We start from the raw sequence: 25,701 nt of genomic DNA, 5'->3' as shown, positions 1-25,701 counted from the left end.
TGTATTAATAAGATTTATCTTGCAGTCAATTGGAGCAGTCTCCTTTCCTTCAGTCTCGATAGTGTTGATTTCAGGTCGCATTTCAATTACATAGGAACTTTTATGGACGCCGTTCTATTTTTCCAATCTTTTGTTTCCACTTACAAGTTGACGATAAGATTAATCAAATGTACAATACGTTAACGGAATTTTTAGTGTTTACAACGAGAATAGTGAATCAAACTGTTTTTTCTAAGAATGTTTAACTATATTCTTTATATTATTTCTAATAGTGTATACAATCAAATGAAACAAATAAAACTATACATACATTTCGAAATATTTGTGAACGATAGTCAAAACATTGCGCTACACATTACTGTCCTGCGAAATTGTCCAATTAACCACAAAAGTGCACATGGGTGTAGGGATTTCCAATGGGGGAATCCGATCAAAACACACCACACACTCACAGGGTTCAAATAACCGAAGGGACATAATGTATTTCAGGCGAACCACTAAACGATTTCATCGTTTGGCCAAACCTAGTGACGTATTCAGACATAGTATCTCCCCTCACATTTTATGTAAAACAGATCAAACATACATAAAAAAACAAACTGTAAATTTTATATTTCTATTACAAATAGCTCGCAGATAGGTAGTCTCTCGAAGACTTTTAGGTTGTGTTTGGTTGATAATTATTACAGGAGTAAAGTGTTGTATTTAAAATATTCAGAATTCGATATGAAATATAACATACGTCATCCGAGTTAAGATAAGAGAGGTCTGAGCCGCCCCCGCCCTCCGAATCCCAAATTGCCTGGCGTAATCTGCCGGCCCTTTGTTCAATGGAGTTATTATTACGGGTCAATGATTTGAAAAGCTTGTAGAAATATATTACATTGAAGATTTTTAATCTGTAATGCATGCTATTGAATTCAAAATTCAAAATGATGTTTCTATAAGCATTATTTAATTCATAAATGAAATCGATTACGTTTTCTCAGAAACCAATTTTTAAATAATTTTCTTATTAATGGTGAGCTTTTTATTTTAAGATAAGATTCATAGGAGGAACACTTATAATAGTTAAAATTCTCTTTGATTTTTAACAGTTGTTGAATTACGTGTGATCTACTTTGTTACTAGACTCTGTATACGTAGAAACAGTAGAAACGTCAGCACGGATCGAAAACGGCAGGGGATGTAAACGACGTAGTTTCTTCAGTTGCCATGGAAACTCCCTGCACGTGGCTATTTATTTTATGTTCAGTGGCTACAAATTAGTGAAACATTTAAAGCTAATTCTTAGTCTACTCAGCTTAGAGACTGTGGGAGTTGATAACATAAGTAAATGACAAATGTTTTATAAAAATAAGTAATTTTGATATATATTTCGATTAATTAATAATCGTCTTTCAAAAATGTTGGAAACAAATACATTATTACATCAATATTTTATACACTACCTCTCGTCACGAGGGTCGGATTGTGTTTACACTCCCTGTTTTTAATTGCATTTTATTTATTCAAAATCTCAGTACCCTCTAACACTACCTAACCAGTCCGGAGGGTCGCTTTACTTGCTCATTAGTTTATCCCCGTGTCTCGACTAAATTCAATTAATTTTTTTATTGTAGCTAGTATTGCACTCCTGAATTTAATATATATAAGTAAAATTATTATAAATTCGATATACGTCATAATATGTTATGCCCTTAATATATGTTAATTTATGGCGTCATTGTTCCCTTTTCTCCGTTGGAATTTATGTCAAGAGCAAACTTTAGCTTTCGCTGATGTCATACCTGCTGTGTAATAAAAACACCCCTCCTTTGCCCTGTAATCGATATCGGTACATTACGTATTTATTGCCAACAGGGTCCCGGAATTACTAAGCAAAATGTAAATGTGCCACAGTTCCCGATCTTCGGGCTCACTCAGAGCATGTTTGATTTTATCTCGACGTCATTACAGATTCTGTTAAGTAGGAAATAAAATACCTTTTAAAAGTTTACTTTACTGGTAATGGATAATCGGGCTACTAAATAAAATTATTATAAAACTAAACAAAGAAACTACTGTTCATTAATCCTTAGATTTTTTGGTTCTAATCAAAACAAAAGAGGATCGGTAATAAAAACGGCACGTTTCTTTGATATATAGGCAATAACTGTAGAAAATCGAGGCAGCTTTTTGTATAATACCGAACCCTTTCAAACTCTGCGTTAATTACTGTCGCCTAACTTAACCCAAACAGACTGCTCTAATAAACACCGCAATATCTCACTAATTAACTTCCTAACTCTGTCGAAGTTGTCCTCAACAAGCTGAAGTGTAGAGCCACGAACGCTTATTAAAATCATAACATCCAACATTGAATTCTATTGCATTTAACTAATCCTCTGGATGGGAAATAAATTAGTGGTTTCATGGCGGATAGTATATCCACATTTGCGTATAATAGGATAGAAACTCCTCGTTCTCAAACATAATGAGTGTGTTTGGTCATTCAGTATGAAGTTAAGGAAGACGCGTTTCTGTAGGTGATATTGTCATTATCTGTAGCATAGTAATAGTTGGTATAAATTAGAGAATTTGTGACGCCACTTCGCAAAAAAACTCGCAAACGATCTTGTCTTTATCAAAATTTTTACGTAAAATAAATATACTTCAAAATTTTAAATAATATTTCTACGACACAGAGTAATTTATAAACAGAACCATTAAACAATGGCAACCTCCAAAAGTTTCGAACACAATTGAGATAAATGCGTTACAGGTCTCATTGTTCTATGCTGCTATAACTTGAAAACACATTTATATCTCGTGACTAATACGTGCACTAGCAAAGGGTATAAAACGACTCTACTACTATGATCTCCAGTTTTAATGACGTCACTTGCGTTATAGTGACTCAACATGGACTGGGAAGAATGAATCAATAAGATTATTTGCCATCGTATATACTCGTAGTAATCTGTGACTATTATCAAATTCAATTGGTAATTTGTAAGAACTTATATTGTAGTGCTTTATTTGGTTATAGTACCTATTTCGGAGTTCGTTGCAAAAATACGGTAAGAGCAATTTAACGATAACGGCTTCAAGTCGTGAGGGCGGGTCGATGAACGCGGCTCATTGTGATGACTCATCGGTCACCATCGCATCTTCAATGCTCAATACATTCGCAAATCTTAACTGGAAAGCGGTTAACATATGAAATACAAATGAACGGACCTCTGCCATTTCATGATAACGTGGGTATATAAATAAAACGCTATACGCTTTACCACTAAGCTTCGTTATACGAAGTACATACTTTAAGCGTTCTTAAGATACTCAACTTGACGTTTGAAAAGGTTTTATATAAAGCGTTTGGAACTATTATTGGTCGACAGCTTCGATAAAGGAACAATGCATTTATGTTTTCATTTATAAAAAAGAGTAAAGACGACTTGATGATGCATTTCGTGCGTTTAAGTGGGAAAAATAGGTTTTATTTGTAATATCGACAGGAAATTAATTCTTTGACGTATGAATAAGCGTGTCGTAATATTTACTATTTATTTGAGTTATATTATATTATTATTATTTGTTATTGCATCCTTAATACTATATAATATAGTACGACGTCATTCTATATAGTCATGAGGTCGAGGTACAACGATCAATCATTTAAGACCGTAAAATGACTGTAGTTGTACCAAGTATTACGTATTACAATTTGTAATTACTATAAGGTTGTTCGTATCGCCGCGTATGATTTAAAAACGTTAACGATTATTTTTTTCATGTTTTTCCTTTTAAGTAAGGCCCATTAGATTTCAATTAAGCTGATTGCATCAATTAAACAAACTTAGATTTTATACCGAATTAATTTTATTCCAAGGAGATTTGATATACGTATAAAAAATAACATAATTATGTTACTCTACATCACCGATCCTTGTTAGATTATAATGTACGTAATAAGAAATGGTTGACCGGTGAAGCATGGGCTAACGGGAGTCACACTCGGAGTGCATTCGTAATGTGATATGCCGAAAAAATATTGTTTGTAATTTCATATGTCGCCCTGAGATTTCCTTACAGCTTATACTATCTAAACGATTTTGCAACAGTTACATAAGATACGAATATAATCAAAGTCGTAGGTATTTGTTTTGTATTGCATTTTAAATTGTTTATAAATATTAGCGTAATACTACAGCAATAACAATAAAGATGCATAGTTTATTGCTACGGACGTGGGTCGCGAACGGCCTCTTGAACTTCGAGTACACGGTTTATGATCATTGATATCCAAAAATAAATGATTTCACCTTTAATCTTTAATGTTATACTGATATAGACATTTAATTGAGTTACGCACTAGCGATTTTTTTTTCAATAGCATCATTACATTTACTTCTAAAAGTATATTATGATATCTTATGTACACTTAAAAACAAACAAGCAAAAGTACATTTTTAATCTACAATATTTAGCGAAAAGGAACAAAACGTGCCTAAGACGAGTAAAATTTACGGTCGAGGAAGTTGTCTTCAACTTCTTTTCTTATTACGGTAAACTTTTTGATTCCGTACCTAAAGCCAGGCACGCGATGTTTGTGCTCGTCTGGTGGAAGTAAAGTACCCTTTGGCCAAGTCAGTGCACGCGTACGACCCTTGCGGTAGCGTACAAGTCAAGAGCTTGTTAAACTCAACACGTCTCCTGTTGAGATGTCGCAAGTTGCAACACTAGCGAGCTATTTGCCTGTTTAAAGGCACCTCTACATCTCCTTACATAAACATAAATCGCAATAGGTACACTAAATATGATTTGAAATATTCGTATATCAGATTTCTAAATGGATCTAAGTGAGATATTAAAGTGTAATTTTTCGTGATGTACCTATTCACGTCTTGTGAGTGAATCAGAGTGTTTGTTTGTCTTGACATTGAGAGTTTTTAAAGCTTCTTAAACAAGTCAACAAGCTATGTGTATTCGTTTACTTTACAAATATATTGAAAACTTTAAACAATCTGTCGTAATATTATTTATGTCGACTTTATGTAATCTATTAAACGATTATTTATATTATATAAAAATTCAAAACAATTTTTTTTTTAAATATTTTCTCATATGAAGCATAACCTTATATAAAATTATATTTAAACAACTTTTATCTTATTATAGTAATTATAATTAAATAATATTTTCATTTAATAATTATAATTTTATTTATTGGTCATTAAGATTTAAAAAACTTACCTAATTTGGACAAAAATGATGTGTGTAATATAACATACTTTTGTAAGACAATATTCATAATCGTTGACAGATATAAAACAGTACGTGCTATGTTCTCGAGCCCTGTCCAGAATAAACAATAAGTTTCATCCTACCATTCATAGTCCTGACACGTTAATTCAAACTATACGCGTCTAGAACGATTCGAATTTGATCAAATTATGATCCCATTGTTTTTAATGTATTGTCATTCATTCATTCATTACCGAATAATTGGAGACTTGTATTACTAAATCAAAATATCACTACAAGGTGACATAATTTTCATACCATTAATAAAGTAATCATTTTAGAAATACCATAAACAGTTACAAACATTTAAGGTCAGTTAAAAATGCTATAAATAAAAAACATATCTTTGAATGAAATCGATTAACTTTGAGATCGCGTACATTGAAAATAGAGCACCGTTATCCGAATGTACGGAGCTGGATTCCAGAAGAGAATCGTGCTTTCAACCACAAACTAAGCTTTTGTCAGCTCCAACGAGCCGACTAGCGCGGTTTACAAAGCGTTCTCTCTACCGCAATGTCTAAAAGACTATTACGTTTAAACGTTTGTCTTTAAAATGGACCATTGAATAAAGTTATAACTAAAATATGAAATAAGCCCTACTTGAGATTCAGATGTATTTTAAAAATACAGATATTATAAGTGCCGCTGTTGTATGCGCGCTATATTAAATAAAATTCTCAGAGTCTCCTGTGAATAATGTTATCGTTTGTGAGATTCCAAGAAATAAAGGTTAGCCTGATAGAGCGTAGTATCAGATGGTATTATATCAGCGGTTCACTCTAGTCGAGACGTTTTAATAGTGGCATGTCAGTTCCCGAGAGTGTTATGGCTTATGGCTCGACAGCGCAGTAACGGAAGAGCTTGGTGCTCGGTTCACAATTAGTGACTTGTCCCGTTACCGGCGCATTGTCCGCTTCAATACTCGACTAGTAATATTCCTTTGTGTACACCGAATGGAAGGTTCTCGATTTGTTTATTTAGAGTTTAGAGTTTCGCCATTGTTCGACTAATAAAGTTACTTAATCTTTTTGCGCTGGCGGAAACACTACTTCGTTAAATTCGACATAGAATGATAAGCGAATTTTCATGTTAACATTTTTGGTAATTTACGTTGAAACGACTTAACGAATCATCGGTGATTACTTGTGAACCGACTTCAAAAAGGAGGATGTTATCAATTCGTCTGTATTTTTTTTATGGCAACTCTGTTGTCGCGGAAATTGATATTTCTAGTTAAACTACTGTTTCGGCACATAATTTAAGAATATCATTTTAGTAGATGTAATTAAAACTATATTATGAGGGATAACCGTTAACAAACGGTCCGCAGCGAAAAGGGAACCTACCCACAGGAAGTGGATCACCATGAATTGCAATGGCTTCCGGATTTTTTATCGTCACCTCGTGGATATATTCCGTTGTAATTGTATCATTATAATTACAACCATCCGATTTTTTTGCCGTACAGACTTGTTTTTTTTAAGTCACTGTGATAATTATTAATATAAAATACTTATGGTTTTAGTTTTTATATTAAGTATCTGATACGCCTTATATAAAGCCAAGACTGATGTTATAAATAACAAAGAGTTGAACAAAATAGAAAGCTCAATACGATCTGAGCGAGATAAAAATAGAAAGATAGGAACGGGGGAACAAAAGACAAGGAGAGAAAAGCGAAGGTTACTCGCTACCGTCCGAGCGAGTCCTTGGTGTCAACCTTTGGGATACGGGGCGACCTTGAGCAAAAAGGCTGAATAAATCTCATTGGCAAGTAATGGAAACTTCATGTCATAATTTTGTTGCCAATACTGGCTTATATTAACCCACAATATTGATATAACCTTTCAATTACAGCAATGTCTAGATGCTGAGTAATTATTATGAATATCACCAAACATCTAAAACTGTAATATGTAGGTATGTACTAACATTAATTCTTGTACTAATACTAATATTATATAGTCTTTTGTTTGAATCATTTTGAACCACTTACCACAGTGACGTTTCCAATATCCACAGAGAAACACCCAAACGATCACCTGTCAACATTTGGAACGGAAGTCTAAGAAAACTATACTTCTAGGTGCACTCAATACCTTCACAAGACTAGGCCATTCTCCACGTATAAGGAACTATAATCTTCGCTTGCATGCGTTGCATAGTCGTAACCAAATATCGCAGAAGGTGGGCGGCTTTCACTTAATTGCCCAGGTCTTGTTTCAACTAACATCTAAGCAACACCACATAACTATATTATAGCATCACTGAGGAAATGGGATTATTTTTCGAGCGGATATTAAATTATAGCCAGTAAGTGTGGATATGGTGCGGGTTCTTTTGTAGCAATGTTAAATGTTGATTTAGGTATCTATTATAGTCGTGATGTTGACTAAATCAAGGTCAATAGCAACTTGAGTAATTCGTAAGGAAGTCTATTCAGTATAAATAAGGTTTATTAGAAATTTACAGACCATTAACATAACTGATATCGTCGGCTACAGCAATTTAACATGATAATGATTATCACAAGTATTAGCTTAGTTAAACGGTTGAACGGACTTGAACACGTGGATGCGCACGCGCCGCCAATAAGCGTAGGGGGACGTGGTTGTTAGTGCTTCGGTGTCACCGTACCTTTTTTATAATCTCGAATGTCTCATCGAACACCTGACATAACCACCTGTGGCATTTCAGTAGCTCGAACGTAATTATGATGAAAAAAATAATTCGTATGTTAGATTCTAAAATGTATTATGTGCCAGTGTAAGTTTTGCTTGGTTATGCTTATCATAAAAAAGTACATAATGAGTATTTACAAATTATTTTTTCATAATCTATTTAAATGACTAATAACTACTAAATATTTATAGGAAAGATACCAATAAGAATGAAACACCATTGAAATGTCTGCTGTTAATTCAATTTCCTCGCAATGGTCGACATGGACGCTTGTTGATGCGTGTAATTAATTTTATCAAGGTTCATCGTATGTTTTACTGAGACAGCTTAATAATGACATCCCATAACACACTAACGTATTTGCTTGCGACATTTTCCGGGATTGCATAAAAAGAAAGTTTTTACTTACAAAATTCTTCAGTAATCTTCGAGTTCGTAATAATCGAGTTGAATGGTAACATTTTAAATATATATTTGTGTATATAAATCAAAATGTTCTGGATAGTTAACTGTTCATACATTGCCAATATGTTGTGTTAATTTTTGTGATTGGTTATTCAATATGGGTAGTAAATGTTGGTTTCGAATTACAAAAACTAAAGCTCGCAGAATCGATTCGATTGTTACGTCGACCATGAACTCAAACCAACTCTCGCTACGCCTTTATTTCACGGAAATCTCTAAAACTAGCAACAACACAACCTTTTGGTATGAACGTTGTTTATACCAAACCGACACGGCACTGTATGCTACCTCCACTTAAATACGCACATGGAACTAGCATTATAACTATGTAGATGAATGTCAGTAAAGGAAAATTAAAAAGACAAATTATATTGTTATAAAGAAAATAGCTCAAATTATGCAAGAGACGCCTATCAGTAATAAAAAAAAAACTTAAGAGATATTTCATTACTTAAGTAAAAGCTAAATATATATTTTTTAGCTGTGGTTGTTCTTAATTAAATTTTCTACTTATCTGCCTTGTTTCATGCGGAATGTGGCTTCATGAAATTGCTAATTTAGTTTACGAAATGCCAAATGTTGCTTAAAAAATCGGGAAACACAGATATTTTTTTGTAATGCCATCCATGTATTTGTGACTCGGTGACTTCCACCCGCTACAATAATAAGAATTTGGTATCTCAAAGAAAAGAACAGCTGCTTGCTGAACCCCCTTTCAAATCATTGTCGAACCAAGGGTCGTCTTATATGGGGATCAATGGCCGAGTAACAAAAAACATAAAGGCCGGCATCCAGGTACCTATGCACGAAAATGTATTGTGTTTTTTCTATTTATCGTCTGATGGGTTTTATAAGCATACAAGATTTTATTTCCTTTAATAGTGATTACTATGACATAAGAGAAATAATATCCGACTCAAAACTGTAAACACAATTTTTTAGTATCTCTGTTACCTTTTAAACTTGTATTTGATAAAACGACCTCTTATAAATCTACAGCATCAATTCTTATTCGCAGTGAAAATAAAAATGCAACTCACATTCCGATTCATCTTTATAAATTTTACTAATTGGCCCAATAAAGGACCATGGAATTACGCGTTGTTATTACAAACGTTTTAATTGGCGTTGTAAATATAATATTATGTATATTATTTTCCATGGCGATCGTACACGATGAACAAGCATCATGACATACTTTAATTTGTAAAGTATCTGGACAAGGGCTTATGTATCGATAGAATTAAATGTTTTAAATATTTAATTTTTCGGACAAACTTTTACCGGATTAGAAGCATATTTTTTACATCGCAAGAGGAAACTTAAAATAAACAATAAAATTATAGATAAGGAAAATAATTGTTTCTAAGGAATGTACTTACTAGTCACGACTTACGCCTTGAATAATATGTACCTTAATACCTTGTATGTGAATAAAATAACTTTAGATAATTTACGTAATCATATTTTAGTATGCAAAACCAAATGTCGAAACGTGTTAGAAATATCTTTGATAAAACAAGGTTTGCAAAATGCTCGTTTGTAACAGCTCCCTCGTACAGCAACTCCCCTTACTTAGTGGTCCGACTGACAGCCAGTGGAAGTGCATTAAGCTATTAGTAAACAGTTAGTGAAATCTCCGACGAGCGAGGGTGTATCCATTATCAATAAAATAAACACAGCCCACATATTCCACAATTTTCCATTGATACTAAAATATTTTTCATTACAACGACACTATATTCAGAATTAAGGTTATAAATTTTAAAATCGTAGATGTGTGTAAAATCTGCTTATTCCATGTAACGTTACACAACTCCTCTTTCTTAGTGAAGTTTTCTTGGAATTCATTTATTCTGCATCCATTCTCCATCCTATTTCATAATATATAAGTACTTTATCTCTCTTATTAAATATTTATTTAATGTTAGCATTCGTATTATTTTTGTCAAGATCAGGGCCACGCGGTCACCGGCCGAGGCGTTTCTTGCTCAATAGTCAGTTTGCTTGTGTAAACTACTTTTTCTTCCTAGGTCGACAGCAGTGATGATTTAAAAAAAAAAACAGATTATTAGCTTCTATAAATTATTCTCCTGATTTGTTCTAATGATATTGTTCATCAATGATTGTCTATTTATTAAAGTTCATAATTCTATTAAATGGTATAAATACTTTAGTTTAAGATTAAAAATTAAATGTAAAATGGCGTGATGAAAATTAAAAAGTGAAAATTAAAATGTTTAAAATGAATAAACTAACGTATTTCTATCTAACGTATTTGTCGAAACTGTGGTAGATGCTCGCGAGGCGGCATCGTCGCGCGGGCGCGTATCGATCGCGTTAGCCGCACCGCCGCGGCCTGCATACGAATACGAGAATCGTTCTTCGTTCAGCCAGACCCTTATCAAATCACCAAAACGGGGTTAGACCCTAAGCCTTCGTTAGCACCGTGACCTTGCTGATTGTTACATCAACATACCATTGTCCTAGTGTCCATTATTCACGGTTATTACGCCTTCTCACTGCACAACTCAACCCCTTTGTCATAAAGAAATCTGAAACCTCGATTATATGTCACCTAGTGGACATTACGAAAGCTTTCCTCAACTCCTTTATGCGGTCTACAGGGACGTGGCCCAGTTTTATATAAATTACACGACTAACAACGTATTTTCTAAATAACATCAAACTATACAGCCCACAACAATTTACTAAGTGACTGATGATACATTAAGATTAATTATTATACAAGAATTCATGTGTGATGTAACGAAGAACATTTTATTTTAAGAGGAAAAATAATATTATAGATACCATATTATACGGTTTAAAGTTTAAACTAAATCATGTTGAACATGATATAGTTCTGTTAGCAAGCTGTTAAATTTATTCTGTATGATTTTTATCAAATTTAATTACACCTTGGAGAGGGCGCTCCCTGAAAATTGGCACAATTTTCCAGCCGACAAGGCCGCTTATTGCCTCGCGGAAATACTTTCGTCGTAACTGCCACGATCTCAGTAGTCTGAATTTCAATTAAAGTAATCTCGACAGTAAAGGAGCAATATTATTTCAGTCAATATTGGATTATTTATTAAAGCTTTTACTGCCTAGAAACGAGCATTTGTAGGTGAATGAACTAAGGTTGTTATCTAATTATTAGCTTCAAATGCAAAGCAATTAATCAATGGCGGAATAAGCTAATCAAAGGAACGGAAATTGGTCGCTAGCCATCGGCCGGCGATGCTGATTATTTGGTAATTTGCGATGTTCAAAAATGCTAAATTGCTATTTTTTAAAGCTTTCAACGACTAGTAGGAAAAAAAATCTAAACATAACTACTTAAATAGCAACTTGTTGCAGACGGCTTTCTAGATACATACGATTATATTATTGCAGCGTGACCTAGAAATCGCCTGAAAACATTGAGTATGTTTGAGGAATATATATATATAAATATGCCAAAGCAAATTTCTTAATTTGGCTCTGAGTAAAGGTCCTAATTCATATGACATAAAGACTATGGTCTGGCAGATCAATACGTCGACGCCAAGTGGTCGGTGGCGCGACGACTTTGGCCGACAAGCTTGAGTTTCTATAAGCCCTCGTATAAACTTAAAAGATTTTTTGTCCCCACGAAATATAGCATGATCTGCTGATCGCGTGCAATAGTACAATAGCTGATACCGTAAAGGTGTAAATTAAACTAAAGTAATTTAAGAGACGGTTAATTCATTATGTATGCCCAACGCAACCGGAAATTGGTCGTTAAAAGTAAGATGTGAATCACTAAAATATTTGTTAAGCTACATCATATTCGTAAGAAGTCGAATTCATTTATTTGATATCTTTACTGGTTAGTACTTTATGAGCCAAGTATTTGTGGCGATTGTACGTGATTATTTGAAATAATTCGATGGGCACGTGGATTAAGCGCAGCTGCCGCTGACAATGCGATATCCAAAGGTTTTTTTTGTTAGCAGATGTTGCGATTGCACATTCAGTGATTTCGCGGTATTACTCCATTGGATTTTATGATTTTTATTTAACTGTTAAAGATCATCGAGTTAATTTTGAACTTGTAAAATATAAATATTAATATAATAGAAAGTAACGGCTATCCAGATAAAATGTTATCTTCCGTGTCCGGATGAGCTCATAGGTAGGTCGTTGGTTGAGGGTTTGTCCATTGCATAAGTCTTGTCGGCCAAACAACGTGCACGAACCGGTTTATAAGAAACGTGTTAGGAGGTCCTTGTATTCTTAATATTATTATATTACTCTAGTCTAATAACTGACAGACATAATATTTCTTACAATTACATCATTGAAGTGCCTTTGCCGTCGTCGCAATGATCGTAAACAAAACAATGAATAATATTTTATGTCAAAATGGTTTAATTTTCACAACTTGTAACATCTAATATTAAAAATTACTAAACCTTATAGGATTGATTAAAAAATATTTTTATAAAATAATGCTTTATAATTTTTATGCAAAATTTATGTATTATGCGTCGATGATAAATATTAGAAAAAAATATTGAGACCAATGGCTTTTTTGGTTAATTTATCTAACATTCTTGTTTCGTTCTTACCTGTTGTTGGAAAAGACCGGCGTCAATAAGCGCGGGATGAGCAAAGAAGCTTCGAAGAATCACTAAATTCGGTTACTACTATAAACGCACTATCACTGAGATCGTTGAAGCACTGGATAGTGATGATACGAAGTAATCCACAAACGTACGATGTTTCTGAGCAAGTGAAATCGAATGATTTAACTCGCAAAGTATGTCGATAGGGCACCGCTGCAGTGCAGAGCCTTTAGTAGACTGGCGTGAGGCCGGTCGGTGCGGCGCGGTATCGCGGATCGTAGATCGCTCAGCTCGCGACGAGCGACGAAGCGACGCGACGATACCCCGCGCAGCGGTCGCCCTACCACACCACGGTCACCGTGCGGAACACTCCTAAATAACCGCCGTTAATTTCAAATTTTCGAGCGCGAAAGTATGTTTTCCAAAAATATTAAAAGGTTATAAGTTAAAGTATATTTATAAGAAAATTTATCATATAAATCAAATGTCAAAGAAAAATTACTAAAAATATTTTAATTGTTTTTTTCCAAATTCACACAGTAAACAAAAATATACACTTAAATTCAAGAATTCGTTTAATCTATAATATTAAAATAACTTTAAGTACCTGCATTATTACTTGTTTTTAAATATTCTAATTGTACCTATTATTTCAGCTTATATTTTGTTAGCATCAAATTATAGCATTATTAATTATAAATCCTAATAATCATATATTCATATTATATAATCATTTAAAAGATATCGACAGCACGCGTATATAGGCAATTAAAATGATAAGGTACCTCTAGTCGGAGAATTAAATTAACTATGTTTGTTATATAGTAAGCAAAGGTCATTTTATTAAATAAAGAAAGAGATCAATCAATTTGATTTCTTTATTATACAATATATTTTTTTATATTGATTAATACTATGTCCCACGGCGCTTGAAAGTAATACCTGGTTAAATTTCCGGTAAGGTGTATTTTGTTACGCAGCGTTTCCAAGAGAAATACAAGGTGGTGGTTAGAAATTCGGGGTAGATGAATTAATTACGGTAACAGTAAGCTGACACCCGGTTGACTGCCCCGCCTTCCGCCATTAAATTAGCATGAGACGTGTGTAACAATTAGAATGTCATACTTATTTAATTATTATTATTCAGAGAGTTATAATACTATTAAATTAAGCAGGGATGGTTTAATCCAAGGGTTTGATTTAAACGTTTTATTTGTTTCATGCTGTTTTATTTTTTTGTAAATTAATTATTCATTCGCAATTACCCCTAGAGAAGTAAGTTAGGAGTCGTGTCTCAATAGGTCGCCCTGTTCACTGCTCTGTGCAGGTCTGGCTTTGTGGGTATGGTGCCCCACATTATTCTACCTTCAGAGACATATTTCGCATGGCCTTGTTTTGGTTTGAACGGTTAGTAAGCCATTATATTTCCCAGAAACAAGAGATACAACATATTTTATTGTTGATAATAAATACATTTAGGTCTTTACATGTATCGTTTAAAAATACACGCAGTTTTGATCTAATAGAATAAACCTACAGCTACTGCGATGACGATTTTTATAACACGGTTTTCTATGGAATTATTAATTAATAATATAGCATAGACATGTACCCAATCAGATCCCATTGGAATTGGTTTTCAAAATTATAGCATCAGAAATGAATTTTCATACATTCCTTTCATTTTAACAATTTTCATCCTCTTCATATATATATTTAACCCCTAGGAGCTAGAGCTTAAAAAAACGAGTCGGAAACCATTTGGTTGTCCATTTGCCCGTTCACCTACTTAAAAAAGACACTCACAAGATATCTTAAACTTTACGGTATAATTGCAGAGTATAATGTTTATTGCCTTATGAATCGTGATGTGTGTATTGAAATCAATATTAACTAATAGTTTCAACCATATAATAGTTTCAATCTACTTAAGATAGTAGGTAACTGAGCTACTCGAAGCTAGGTGGCAGTTTTAATATTTTTATAATATAATTATTCGCTTATACAAAAGTTGTAACATCGTAGAATGAATTATTATTACAATACTGACTTTTTATTTTATAAAATATTTTCTTGATTGTGAAACAATTTAAATAGCTTAAAAGAGCGACATCTATCATTATCAGTGAAAGTTATCACGACACACTTTTAGATACAAAGTTTATGTTCTAATATTTATTCATAAGAGGGCGCTCTACTTTATTTTATGATACCAACATTAAAATATCAACTAGAATTATTTTTGTCATAATCGAAATCGAATATTCCAAACAAAATGTCATTACAATAGCGATCGCCATTACATATCTCTTAGCAAATTTAGCGTTCGCGAAAGAAATTGCTTGTGTCAAAATATAGCGCGCGCGATTTGTTTTGTTTTCAGTCGGTGAATTTAGTGATTCTTTTTTTAAGGTAAGTGATAAAACATTTTTTCATATTTAAAATAGAAATGGCTTTAGATTTTGTCAGTAAAAACAAACAATATTTATCATTAATTGAGTAAATTAATTAAATGTTGATTTTTTATTATCTTAAATCTTAATGCTTGGATTGTTCTTGTTATAGATGGCACCCCCCAGAAAGATAATTAAGCGACAATTAGAAATATTAGTTGATTATCTAGAAGAAAATAAAGATATATCAGGGGGCACACCATTTTCGCCGGTGGGGCTTCATGCAGCTAAGGTTAAATGGACCATGGTCGCAAAAAAATTAAATGCAGTAGAAAATGGAGCCCAAAAGTCTCCTGAAGGGTGGAAGAAGGTGCGATTACAACAATTCGATATTCAATGCCTTAATAATTAATTATAGAATATATTTGAGTCGAAGTTTGTTAAACTTCTAAATATATTAACAATTGATTAGTGAACAATTTTTTTTTATTAATATTATGTAAATTTCGTTTAATAAAAATGAATAAATGAGTAATGATTTAATGTGATAATATAAATTTAATTTTATTTTGTAGTACTGGTTTGAATGGAGACACAAATGTAGGAAAAAGGCAGCTAATATACAACAGAATCAATTAAATTCATCAGGTAGTGGTCAGAAAATAATGCTTAATGAAATTGAATTGAGAGCTTTGAATATCAATGGGAATGGATGTGAAAGAATAGAACCTCCGGTGCCTTCCTCAAAAAAGTTAGAAATTTTTCTTTCTGAAGACTCGGACTCCGAACATCAATTGAAAATTGTTGAAGATCAAGATCAAGATACTGATGAAGTTAAAGTTCCTCCCAAAAGAAGATTGACTACAGGTATTATAACACTTCTATTACTTTTTAGCATTAGCATCCTGTAAATTTCCCACTGCTGGGCTAAAGGCCTCCTCTCCCTTTGAGGAGAAGGTTTGGAGCATATTCCACCACGCTTCTTCAATGCGGGTTGGTGGAATACACAGGTGGCAGAATTTTGTTGAAATTGAAATGAAAATTCAGTGGTGCCTGCCTGGGTTTGAACCCGAAATCATCGGTTAAGATGCACGCGTTCTAACCACTGGGCCATCTCGGCTCTTATGCTTCTATTACTACTTCAATTTAAATATTCCAATACTAAAATTGAAATAAATACTAGGTTAGGTCATATTGAACTAAAGTAGCTAAAATACTAGCAGATGAATTCATTTATTTCATATTCCACAATATAATGGCAATCAGAGATTTTATTAATTTTTATAAAAAGATGAAATCTACCAAGGCATATATTGGACTAGAATGACAATAGATCAAGTCCAATGATGCCTAAACCACAGAAACTAGGGAGAGGCTTTGAACTTTTACAATATTTAATTATTCTTTATCACTAATCTGATACAATATTGTTTCCTATAAAGTTTTTTTTAATATTTTTTTTTTCTCAGAACATTCAACCGTTGTGACACCTCCACCAGAGTGGGCAATGGACTTAGAAGACCGCAGAATAGCAGCTGAAGAACGAATAGCCAAGGCTCTAGAGTCGATAGCGAATATGATGCAAGTGCAAGAAGATAGAAGATGCATAATAGAGGAGAGAATAGTTGAAACATTGACAGCCATTGCGGGCAATCTACAAGGATTGAACTGTGGTGCAAATCAAAAAAATTCTTTACAACATTTGCAGCAAACAAGTCATGATCAACCAGAAACATCCTCTATGAAGGATGTGATCTTTCTTTAATATAAATGTTAAATATTTTAGAATTAAGATGTAAATGTTGTGAATAGTAGTAACTTTAAAAAGAAAACTATTGGTAGAGTAGTCAACTGATGTGATTCAATTTCAATGGACTTTTACTTTAATGGCATTTTTTGTCGAGTTTATATTTTTTTATTAAGTTTATTGATTTTGAATTCACTGTTGTAAAAGTTTTATTGGTCCCAAGACTGCAGTTACGTACATCCTTGCCTATTGAATTGTGTATAAATTAGGATCATAGTATTAAATGTAGACAATATAATACAATTATATTCGAAAGGTAAAAAATAATGTTTCCTGTGAAACAATGGATGTTTGTAAACAAGAAAAAAAGTTTACAAACTTAAAGTTTAAAAACTTTAATTGTACTGTGAATAGTGTACATCAGATGTTAGCAAGGAAACTACATAATTCCATTGATGGTATGTTTTTCTCGTTTGGTATGAGAGCATTATGCCTGAAATATGAATAATGCAATTATTCCTGGCTAACTTCTTTTAAATGTAAAATAAATATACTATTATTTATGTACCTACATAAAAAATTTTATATAATTTAGCATATATTATGCCACGAATTTGAGATTATAATTAACTCGGACATATGTATCTATGTCGAATTCTACCTTTAATTATACAATAAAAATAAATTGTAACCAAAAAGTGTTTTTCTGTATGATTTCCTATAATATATAATATTGGAAGTGAAATTTTAAAATGACATTTCCCTATTCCAAGTGCAATTATACAATATTTTAGAAACGTACAATTATACTTTAACTTTTTTTATTAATTTTTAATTACTTCAAACGCAAGCGCAAGAGCTTTGCTTTGCTTCAGAGCAAACGCTAACACGGTCGTGATGTAACGGCAGGTATGGAGGCGTTGGAAACGAGCATCAACTACTGGGAGGACGCGCTGGCCGCGTTCAGCGCGGGCGCGCGCGGCGGCGTGTCGGGCACGCTCGCGCTCACGTCGCCCGAGGAGGCCGAGTTCTGCAGGGAGATACAGGACCTCCTGCAGAACGCTTATCTCTTGCAGGTATTTTAGATACTTCATTTAATTTTTATTTTATATAGGACGGCACACGGCTATGGGGTCTCCTGATAGTAAATGATCGGTACCGCCCATGGACATTGACAGTGAAAAATTAATAATTAATTTTAGGAAGAAATTATACTTATAAAAAGTAGTAAAAAAATCTGTTTTTTATCTCATTGTCTTCGTTTAGTTCTACTACTTATATTGTATTCTATATTATATATAGTATCTATTCTATTTCACAGAACATCAGAGTCCATAACACTATAAAAGTAGGGATTATATTGACCTCTTTTATAATAATTACGTATATAGAGAATAGACAATTAAATATGACTCAAAAACTCAGGAGTAATAATTATATAACTTTAAATGCCGCCAACATTGGAACGTATTCTATTTAAACACCTTATCTGCTCATTGCAGGAGAGATGCGAGCTGCTCTTCTTAGATCAGCGATCAGTACTCTTTAGATCTGAAAGTGGCGGCCCGGGGGGAGACGGTTCCGTGGGGCGACGCACGCGCCTGCTCTCCTCGCACACTACGTCGGAGCACACGAGGAAGGAACACCACTCTAGTGCGGAATCGTTTGCTTCAGCTGAAGATCAGGTTAGTTATTGGCTACGCATAATATGCAAATATATAAATATAAAATACGTAATATTAATTAACGTTAATGTTAATGAGAGTTACAGCTCATTTGGAACCTAAGTTATATGAATAGTTCAACATACACACTTGCACAACGGCTTCGTCTTTCAGACTTGATGCTGAATTGAAGGGAAATTGAGAAATCTAGAAAATTACTATTTTCAAATATAACTAATCTTTTTTAAAATACAATTGCTTGTAAAAGTAAACGAAATTTGGTTACACACTCAAATATTTTAAATATTAAACCAGATTTTGCTCATTATCATTCCCATTACTTTGATTTGTGGTATTTTTGCAACGTGTTTCTCAATCGCGTCGTAATCTAATTTTTTAGGTGGGAGATTTAAGAGAATTTGACGATTTAGCAGAATCCGTAGCCGAAATAGAAAATTATGAATTATATCAAACGGCTGTCAAACAGCTCGAAGGTGGAATACCTTACAGGTGAGGTGTGATGTATAATTATTGTTTAGGTGCTTTAATTTGAATTGTGTAGAATCAAAAACGACCCCCAAACAGAAATACTTAGTATTCTTGTTTTTCGGTTTGAAGATTGTATGAGCCAGTGTAACTACACGCACATGGAACATACATCTTTCCATGGCTGGTGGCATATTAGCTTTGTAAGGAATGGTTAAAATTTCTTACAGCGTCAACGTCTGGAGGTGTCGGTGGCCCATTTGTTCGTTCGCTTACCTATATTAACAGAAAAAGTCGACAATTTATTTTTAACACAGCTGTCCTAACTGTATATCTTTTATCATATGCTACATACATTCAAGTACAAACGCCTCGAACTCGAAAGCGTTTATCTTCGGTTGCACGTCGTTTAATGGGGCGTATAGCACAGTGCAATAAGTCACAGTGAATAGTAATGCACGTGCCACAGGACGCTCCGCACGGAGGTGGTGGGCTGCGGCTCGGACGCGGAGTTCCTGTGCAAGCTGTGGTGCCTGCGCGCCGGCTTCCAGGTCGCGCTGCGCGACGGCGGCGCGCGCGCGTGGTTCGTGGACGCCGGCCGGCAGGTGCTCACCGACCTGCTGCTCTTCGCGGACAAGGCGAGTTCGCCGCTCGCTTACGCTTTGGGCTCGGGTGGACTGCCCGGTACTTACGACGCATGACCGTCCCCGAGGAGGTTTATAGGAGACCGAGAGTCCGAGACTTGACTGTGTTGGCGAGGCACCCACTGTTTCCTGAGTTAAAACGGGGCTGATAGTAATATATTACATAACATACTTTGAGTTACGACATAGAAATAACCATTGATGCAAAAAAATTTGCTGCACGTTCATTTAGCTTGACGTGATTGTGAACTGAATATTGCTAAAGATATGGAATTCACAGCTGAACATAATATACATTAAATATAATTGCTCGTGAAAAATAATGGTGCATATTCGCTAGTTTATCTGTTGCGCTACCAAACTTAAGTTTTGGTTTTTTTGCTAAGTAAGGATCTATAAAAATATAATTATGATCGGTATGTACAGATACTAACTAATATTTCATTATATTATTGATATCAGGGCATATGGATGTTCGAAAATGCATTTAAGATAATATTATAACAAGTAATTTTACCTACTATTTCTATATGTTTTCAGGAACCGAAGGAATTTTTAGTTGCATACGAAGAAATGGTGTCGTGGACGAGCGACATCGCAAATTGGCATACAATTGAAAGCGAACTCAGGAGTAAAGGTGTCAAGGTACGGAATATTACATACACATTTGTGAGACGACCCTTATAAATTCTTTAGTCGTCAATAAATAAAATGATTATATTTCTCATACTAGTGTTTATTCCAATCTGGTAAAATAATTCCATAGCCTCCTCTAACTTGTAAGTCTTACAACTAAATAGTACTCAAGTGTCTCGAGGCCGGCAGGTGGTGTCGTTCTACGACGTGGTGCTGGACTACATCCTGCTGGACGCGTTCGAGGACCTGGCGGCGCCGCCCGCCTCCGTGCTGGCCGTCGTGCGCAACCGCTGGCTCTCCGACGGGTTCAAGGAGAGCGTACGTGTCACTGTCTTACTCTTACTATGCGCACACGTCTATCGTCTATGCACTAATCGAAGACACTGAGATTTAGATATAGACAATTTCACTACTTTTTACTTATTTGATATAATATTCCTGACAGCGTATATCAGGTTTTTATTAACTCTTCCGTACTATTTACTTTAGTTTCTATTATTTATTTACCCGATTATTAATGTTTTGCAGGCGCTAACGACGGCCGTTTGGTCGGTGATAAAAGCGAAGAGACGGTATCTTCAGTACCCGGACGGCTTCATGTCGCACTTCTACTCCATATCCGAGCATTTGCTGCCGGTACTCGTCTGGGGATTCCTCGGACCTCGCGAGCGACTGAAAGTCGTTTGCGAGACTTTCCAAGCGGAAATCGTCGGCTTCATTTCAGATCTATTCAGCTTCCAGAAGTGTCGATACACGAACGTCGAGGACCTGGCGGTGGACATCATGCTCAACGCGCGCGCGAGGGCCGCCAGCATCACGGACAAGCTGGCCGAGCGGAACTGAACCACCCGGCGCTACTGCCCAACCGCCTATAATCCCTGTATTATTTCGTTTACAAAACCCAGTAGATATTGTCTACGTTTGGGGCAATCGCTTGCTAACGATATAATAATGGATTTTTGACGCATCAAAATAGTTTAGCGCGTTTCACTCACTACACATGTTGGACAACATTAAAGATTATAAATATATATATCGTCGTTCGGCATTCAGAAGCGCGAATGTGAAAATATCAGATATTTTTTTCTTCTTTTATCGATAGTATTTATCTAAATAATAAATAAGAAATAAAATTCAGTATTTTCAGATTCGCGCTTCTGAATGCCTAACAACTATATTATATTATGTTTAAAGCTCAAAAATACCGGCCGCGCTTCCTACCTGCATTTTGTCTACTTAACCTAACAAAAGGCATCATTAATCATTTTTGGTGCCACACATATGGTTCAGTTGAACGCCAATCTTACTAATAACGTTAGCAGCTACCGTGCAGGTGGAGCAGAAGTATGAACTGAAATTTGACAGCACAGAAAAAATGCCACCTCCTTCTCTTGTAACTATGGCTACGAGTATTCTAGTTCTGTCAAATACGTTTAGATATTGTATATATAAGAATTAAAGGCAATATTTAAAAAAGTAATTTCCCCTCAGCCTAAAGTACATTAGATGCAATATAGCTATCCAATTATATTTCACTGCTAGAATTCTTTGAATAATTTAATTAAAGCTAAGACAATAGTATTCATATTAATCGCAATAAAATGACATTCCGGATGCAATTAATTAATGCTTATAATAAACCCTCGTATCGATGTTAGTTGATCGAATGACGTAATTTGAATGGGAATAATTGTAATTGCATTTATTTGTAAGATAAAGTGACTTTCATATCCAGTGAAGTATTTATAAAATCAATTGCATTTGCAATATTCAATTCTAGTTTAAAATCGTAATGGAAAAAATAACCTGCCTGCATGCATCATTATAAAAAATAATGTGCCATTGTGAAAATATTTATCCACATTGTAATATTGAAGAACAAATTAAAATTATTATTAACATTAGAAAAATGTATCAAGATGAGTATCAATTTTACGATGATCTATGTCGTGGTTAAGTAATTCTAAGCTTATTAGATGTTGTTTGTATCAATGCAAGCATTAGGATAGGTGTAGTGCAAATATTATAAATATTCGCTCCTAATTCAGGCTTTACAACCGAGCGCTCTTTAAAAACAATAGCAAATTATAAGTGTTACAAAAATATATAGAGCTAAAAATACCATAAGTATCAAAGTAATCACTGAAATTTAAACTTTTATTTATATTTCATTATCATTAGCAAATTTTTGTCTTTATTTCTTTTTAAGGAAATATTTACTTGAAATGTCCGATATATATTTAATATTCTCTCTTTAACTGCGAGTAAGTGGCTGTGAATAAACATAGACCGTTAATGTACTATTTAAACATTCTCTCGTGTATTTTTGCTTCTCCAGGCAGGGATAGTCCTCCTAGGATATCCTAATGCAGAGTCCTTATTTTAAAACCCAAAATAGCAATCAATTAACCTAAATTTTATTTACCGAAGTTAAGAAAAAAATATCCTATTTGCTGCAATTTCAGAGAGGATAATTTTATTTTTATATATTTTTTTGTTACTGCGAATGTTTTAAGTAAGCTATAAATTATATTGTTGTATAATAATCCTAGGTTGAAATGGTTTTAATAATTTATTACACTAAAATAGCATTTCTTCATGTATGTACTTACCAGCTCCCATAGGGAAGAATAATATTGAAATTTAGCTCAATACTTGACTGCAGAAATGTGAATGTTGTACAGCCTAAAATGTATTTATTTTGTAAATATATTTATCAATGATATCAGAGTTTTATTTTTTCATTTAGTGTTATGAGACATGCTGAATTATAACAGTAATTCAAGGTTAAGTGTAAAGCGTACCCAAAACCGATTGAGAAGATTACGAACGTTAGTTTACTCTTAACGATTAAAAATATTTTTATACAGTGTGGCTTTGACGTCAGCGCATTAAATGATAATAATGCCCCTAATAATGTATGTATGTCGTTTTATGACCAAACACAAAATAATATATGAACTCTACAGGGTGTCCCAAAAGTCGACGTCAAGCCGAAATTTCCTGACAGGTAATGCCACACCAGTTATCAGAAAAATTAAAAAAAAAAATTAAGTCATGTATTTTTGAAGGTATGGAAATTTTTCTTTTATTCCAAAAAATGTACACCATGTGACCGTTTTTTCATTCCTGTTGTTACATATATTTACTTTTTGCCAATTTTTTATGTATGTAATTTTTTTATGTCATAAGCGTCACTATCTGTCTCGCTCACACTTTATGGAATGTCTCTCTCCATCTTATTTAAACCACGCTGTGGTCATTAGGAACGCTTTGAGTGCACTAGAATCGTTTTTTGTAATTTCAAAGAGATTGTTGAAAACAGACTTTGTTTAACAAAAAAAATTTTCATGGCCGATCTAAGAAATAAAGGAGTAAGTGTTATACCACGTTAGAATCCTTATTAAATGCGCTAACTTTTAAAGCTGCTTGCCAAACTGCAGTAGTACATTTTTTTTTCAGGACGATCAGTTGAAGTAGAGCGAAAAATTAATTTTGAAAACTTGGTACGGTATAAAATGACATTTTCCTACAAGTTGGAGTGATCGGCACAGGGTTTAGGATCATAGGTTACATAAAGCACTATTCGGGATGACGTAAGAGAAAAAAAATTGGCAAAAAGTAAATATTTGTAACAACAGGAATGAAAAAACGGTCACATGGTGTACATTTTCTGGAATAAAAGAAAAATTTCCATAACTTCAAAAATACATGACTTAAAATTTTTTTTTAATTTTTCTGATAACTGGTGTGGCATTACCTGTCAGGAAATTTCGGCTTGACGTCGACTTTTGGGACACCCTGTATATATAACATTAACTCAGCCACAGGGCATTTCTTTTTCATGTTATTAATTTACAACATCCTATAACATTATATTGTTATATAAATACTAGCAGATCAATAACCTACTGTTAAAATAAGTCAAACGTTGCCGTTCCGAACTATTCCTTCACAAATATTAAGCTATAGGTACTCTATTCCAACCATAACAGGAAAAAAGCCAAACAAACAATATTTGATAGTAAATTGACGATTATTGGTAATCTATGAAATTCACTATGGTTTTGCGAAAAATGCGTTTGGAAGTAAAATTAAAGTTGAAAAAGTATAGTTAGTGAAATGGTGTTTTATTTTTAATATTGAGTTGTGTTTTACTTTGTTTTTATTTCCAGGCGAATTATTTTGTTCGAAAATGTATTTTTTTTTATTCGTCTATTTGTTTTTTCGATGATTTTATCAGCTTTATAATAACGACTATCAGTCGTCGTTTTATTTAATGTGATAATGTCGGTGCGCTGTATAAGCATCGCTATGATCATTAATAAAATAAAAAGTTGAACATGATCAAAGCTATGTAATACGTTCACACGGTAAATAAAATAACTTTGAAATGTAATATAAAATAACAATCGAAAGATTTTTTTTTGAAGATTGGTCTTGTCTGAGAGCCATGTGTCACAGGTACAATAATACATAATTTAGGTTTATTATATTTGTTTAATTTTAAAAAAAATTGTAGACCTCTTGAATCACTCTTTTTTGATGAAACTGCGTTAAAATTCGTTTCGTAGTTTAAAAGATCTAAGCAGAAAAAAAAGACTGCGGGAAGCGGCTGTGTTTTATTTTATGTAGAGATTCATGTCTATGACATGTTTTACTAATTATATATTATTTTATATTATTTTACTAATTTATGGTTAGGAAATATTTTATTCTATATTAAATATAAGCTGTTTTATAGGAGAGAAGGTTATTATAATAAAACGCTTGGTTATTAGAAAATTTAGTATATATCATAAATTTTCACAATATAGCCTTTGCCTTTACTTTGGACGTAAAACAAAAAAAATAATAATGTGTAAACAAAATTAAATTTAACGATAATACCAATGAGCACCAATAGTAATTTTTGCCTCATGAATCATTCATAAATGTGCAAATGAATAAAAATTATTTTCAATGACTTATAAAATAAAGTGCATAATATCTACCCGTGTGTATTGGATAGTAACATTTGTAAAGATAATTTTTAGCTTCAAGTTTATAAGAATCTATATATAAAAAATATTTTCAACCCAAGTTGTTTATAATAAG

General features: G+C 33.6%; 3 protein-coding genes across 4 annotated transcripts in view; 2 read left to right on the top strand and 1 right to left on the bottom strand.

The window, feature by feature from the left end:
* Window positions 1–13,317, bottom strand: part of LOC125077143 (protein unzipped) — a 40,874-nt gene extending 27,557 nt beyond the window's left edge. The window contains exon 1 of one of the 2 annotated variants that reach the window (XM_047688968.1): window positions 13,038–13,317. The gene's annotated coding sequence lies outside the window, so the exon portion shown is untranslated. The remainder of the gene's footprint in view (window positions 1–13,037) is intronic. The other variant, XM_047688967.1, reaches the window with a different exon arrangement.
* Window positions 1–23,280, top strand: part of LOC125077140 (mitoguardin) — a 48,886-nt gene extending 25,606 nt beyond the window's left edge. The window contains exons 4-10 of the mRNA XM_047688956.1: window positions 18,084–18,250; window positions 18,677–18,859; window positions 19,239–19,348; window positions 19,794–19,962; window positions 20,509–20,613; window positions 20,794–20,922; window positions 21,133–23,280. Of these exons, the coding sequence (XP_047544912.1) occupies window positions 18,084–18,250; window positions 18,677–18,859; window positions 19,239–19,348; window positions 19,794–19,962; window positions 20,509–20,613; window positions 20,794–20,922; window positions 21,133–21,447 (1,178 nt within the window). The 3' untranslated portion in view covers window positions 21,448–23,280. The remainder of the gene's footprint in view (window positions 1–18,083; window positions 18,251–18,676; window positions 18,860–19,238; window positions 19,349–19,793; window positions 19,963–20,508; window positions 20,614–20,793; window positions 20,923–21,132) is intronic.
* Window positions 15,313–17,657, top strand: LOC125077144. Its single transcript, XM_047688969.1, has 4 exons — window positions 15,313–15,446; window positions 15,600–15,797; window positions 16,003–16,294; window positions 16,897–17,657. Exons 2-4 carry the CDS (start codon window positions 15,600–15,602, stop codon window positions 17,190–17,192), a joined length of 786 nt encoding a protein of 261 aa, XP_047544925.1. The 5' UTR covers window positions 15,313–15,446; the 3' UTR covers window positions 17,193–17,657.
* Window positions 23,281–25,701: the final 2,421 nt, after the last annotated feature.

The sequence above is a fragment of the Vanessa atalanta genome, chromosome 3, assembly GCF_905147765.1.
Source record: "Vanessa atalanta chromosome 3, ilVanAtal1.2, whole genome shotgun sequence".
Classification (NCBI taxonomy): Eukaryota; Metazoa; Arthropoda; class Insecta; order Lepidoptera; family Nymphalidae; genus Vanessa; species Vanessa atalanta.
This window is presented reverse-complemented; position numbering and strand designations above follow the sequence as displayed.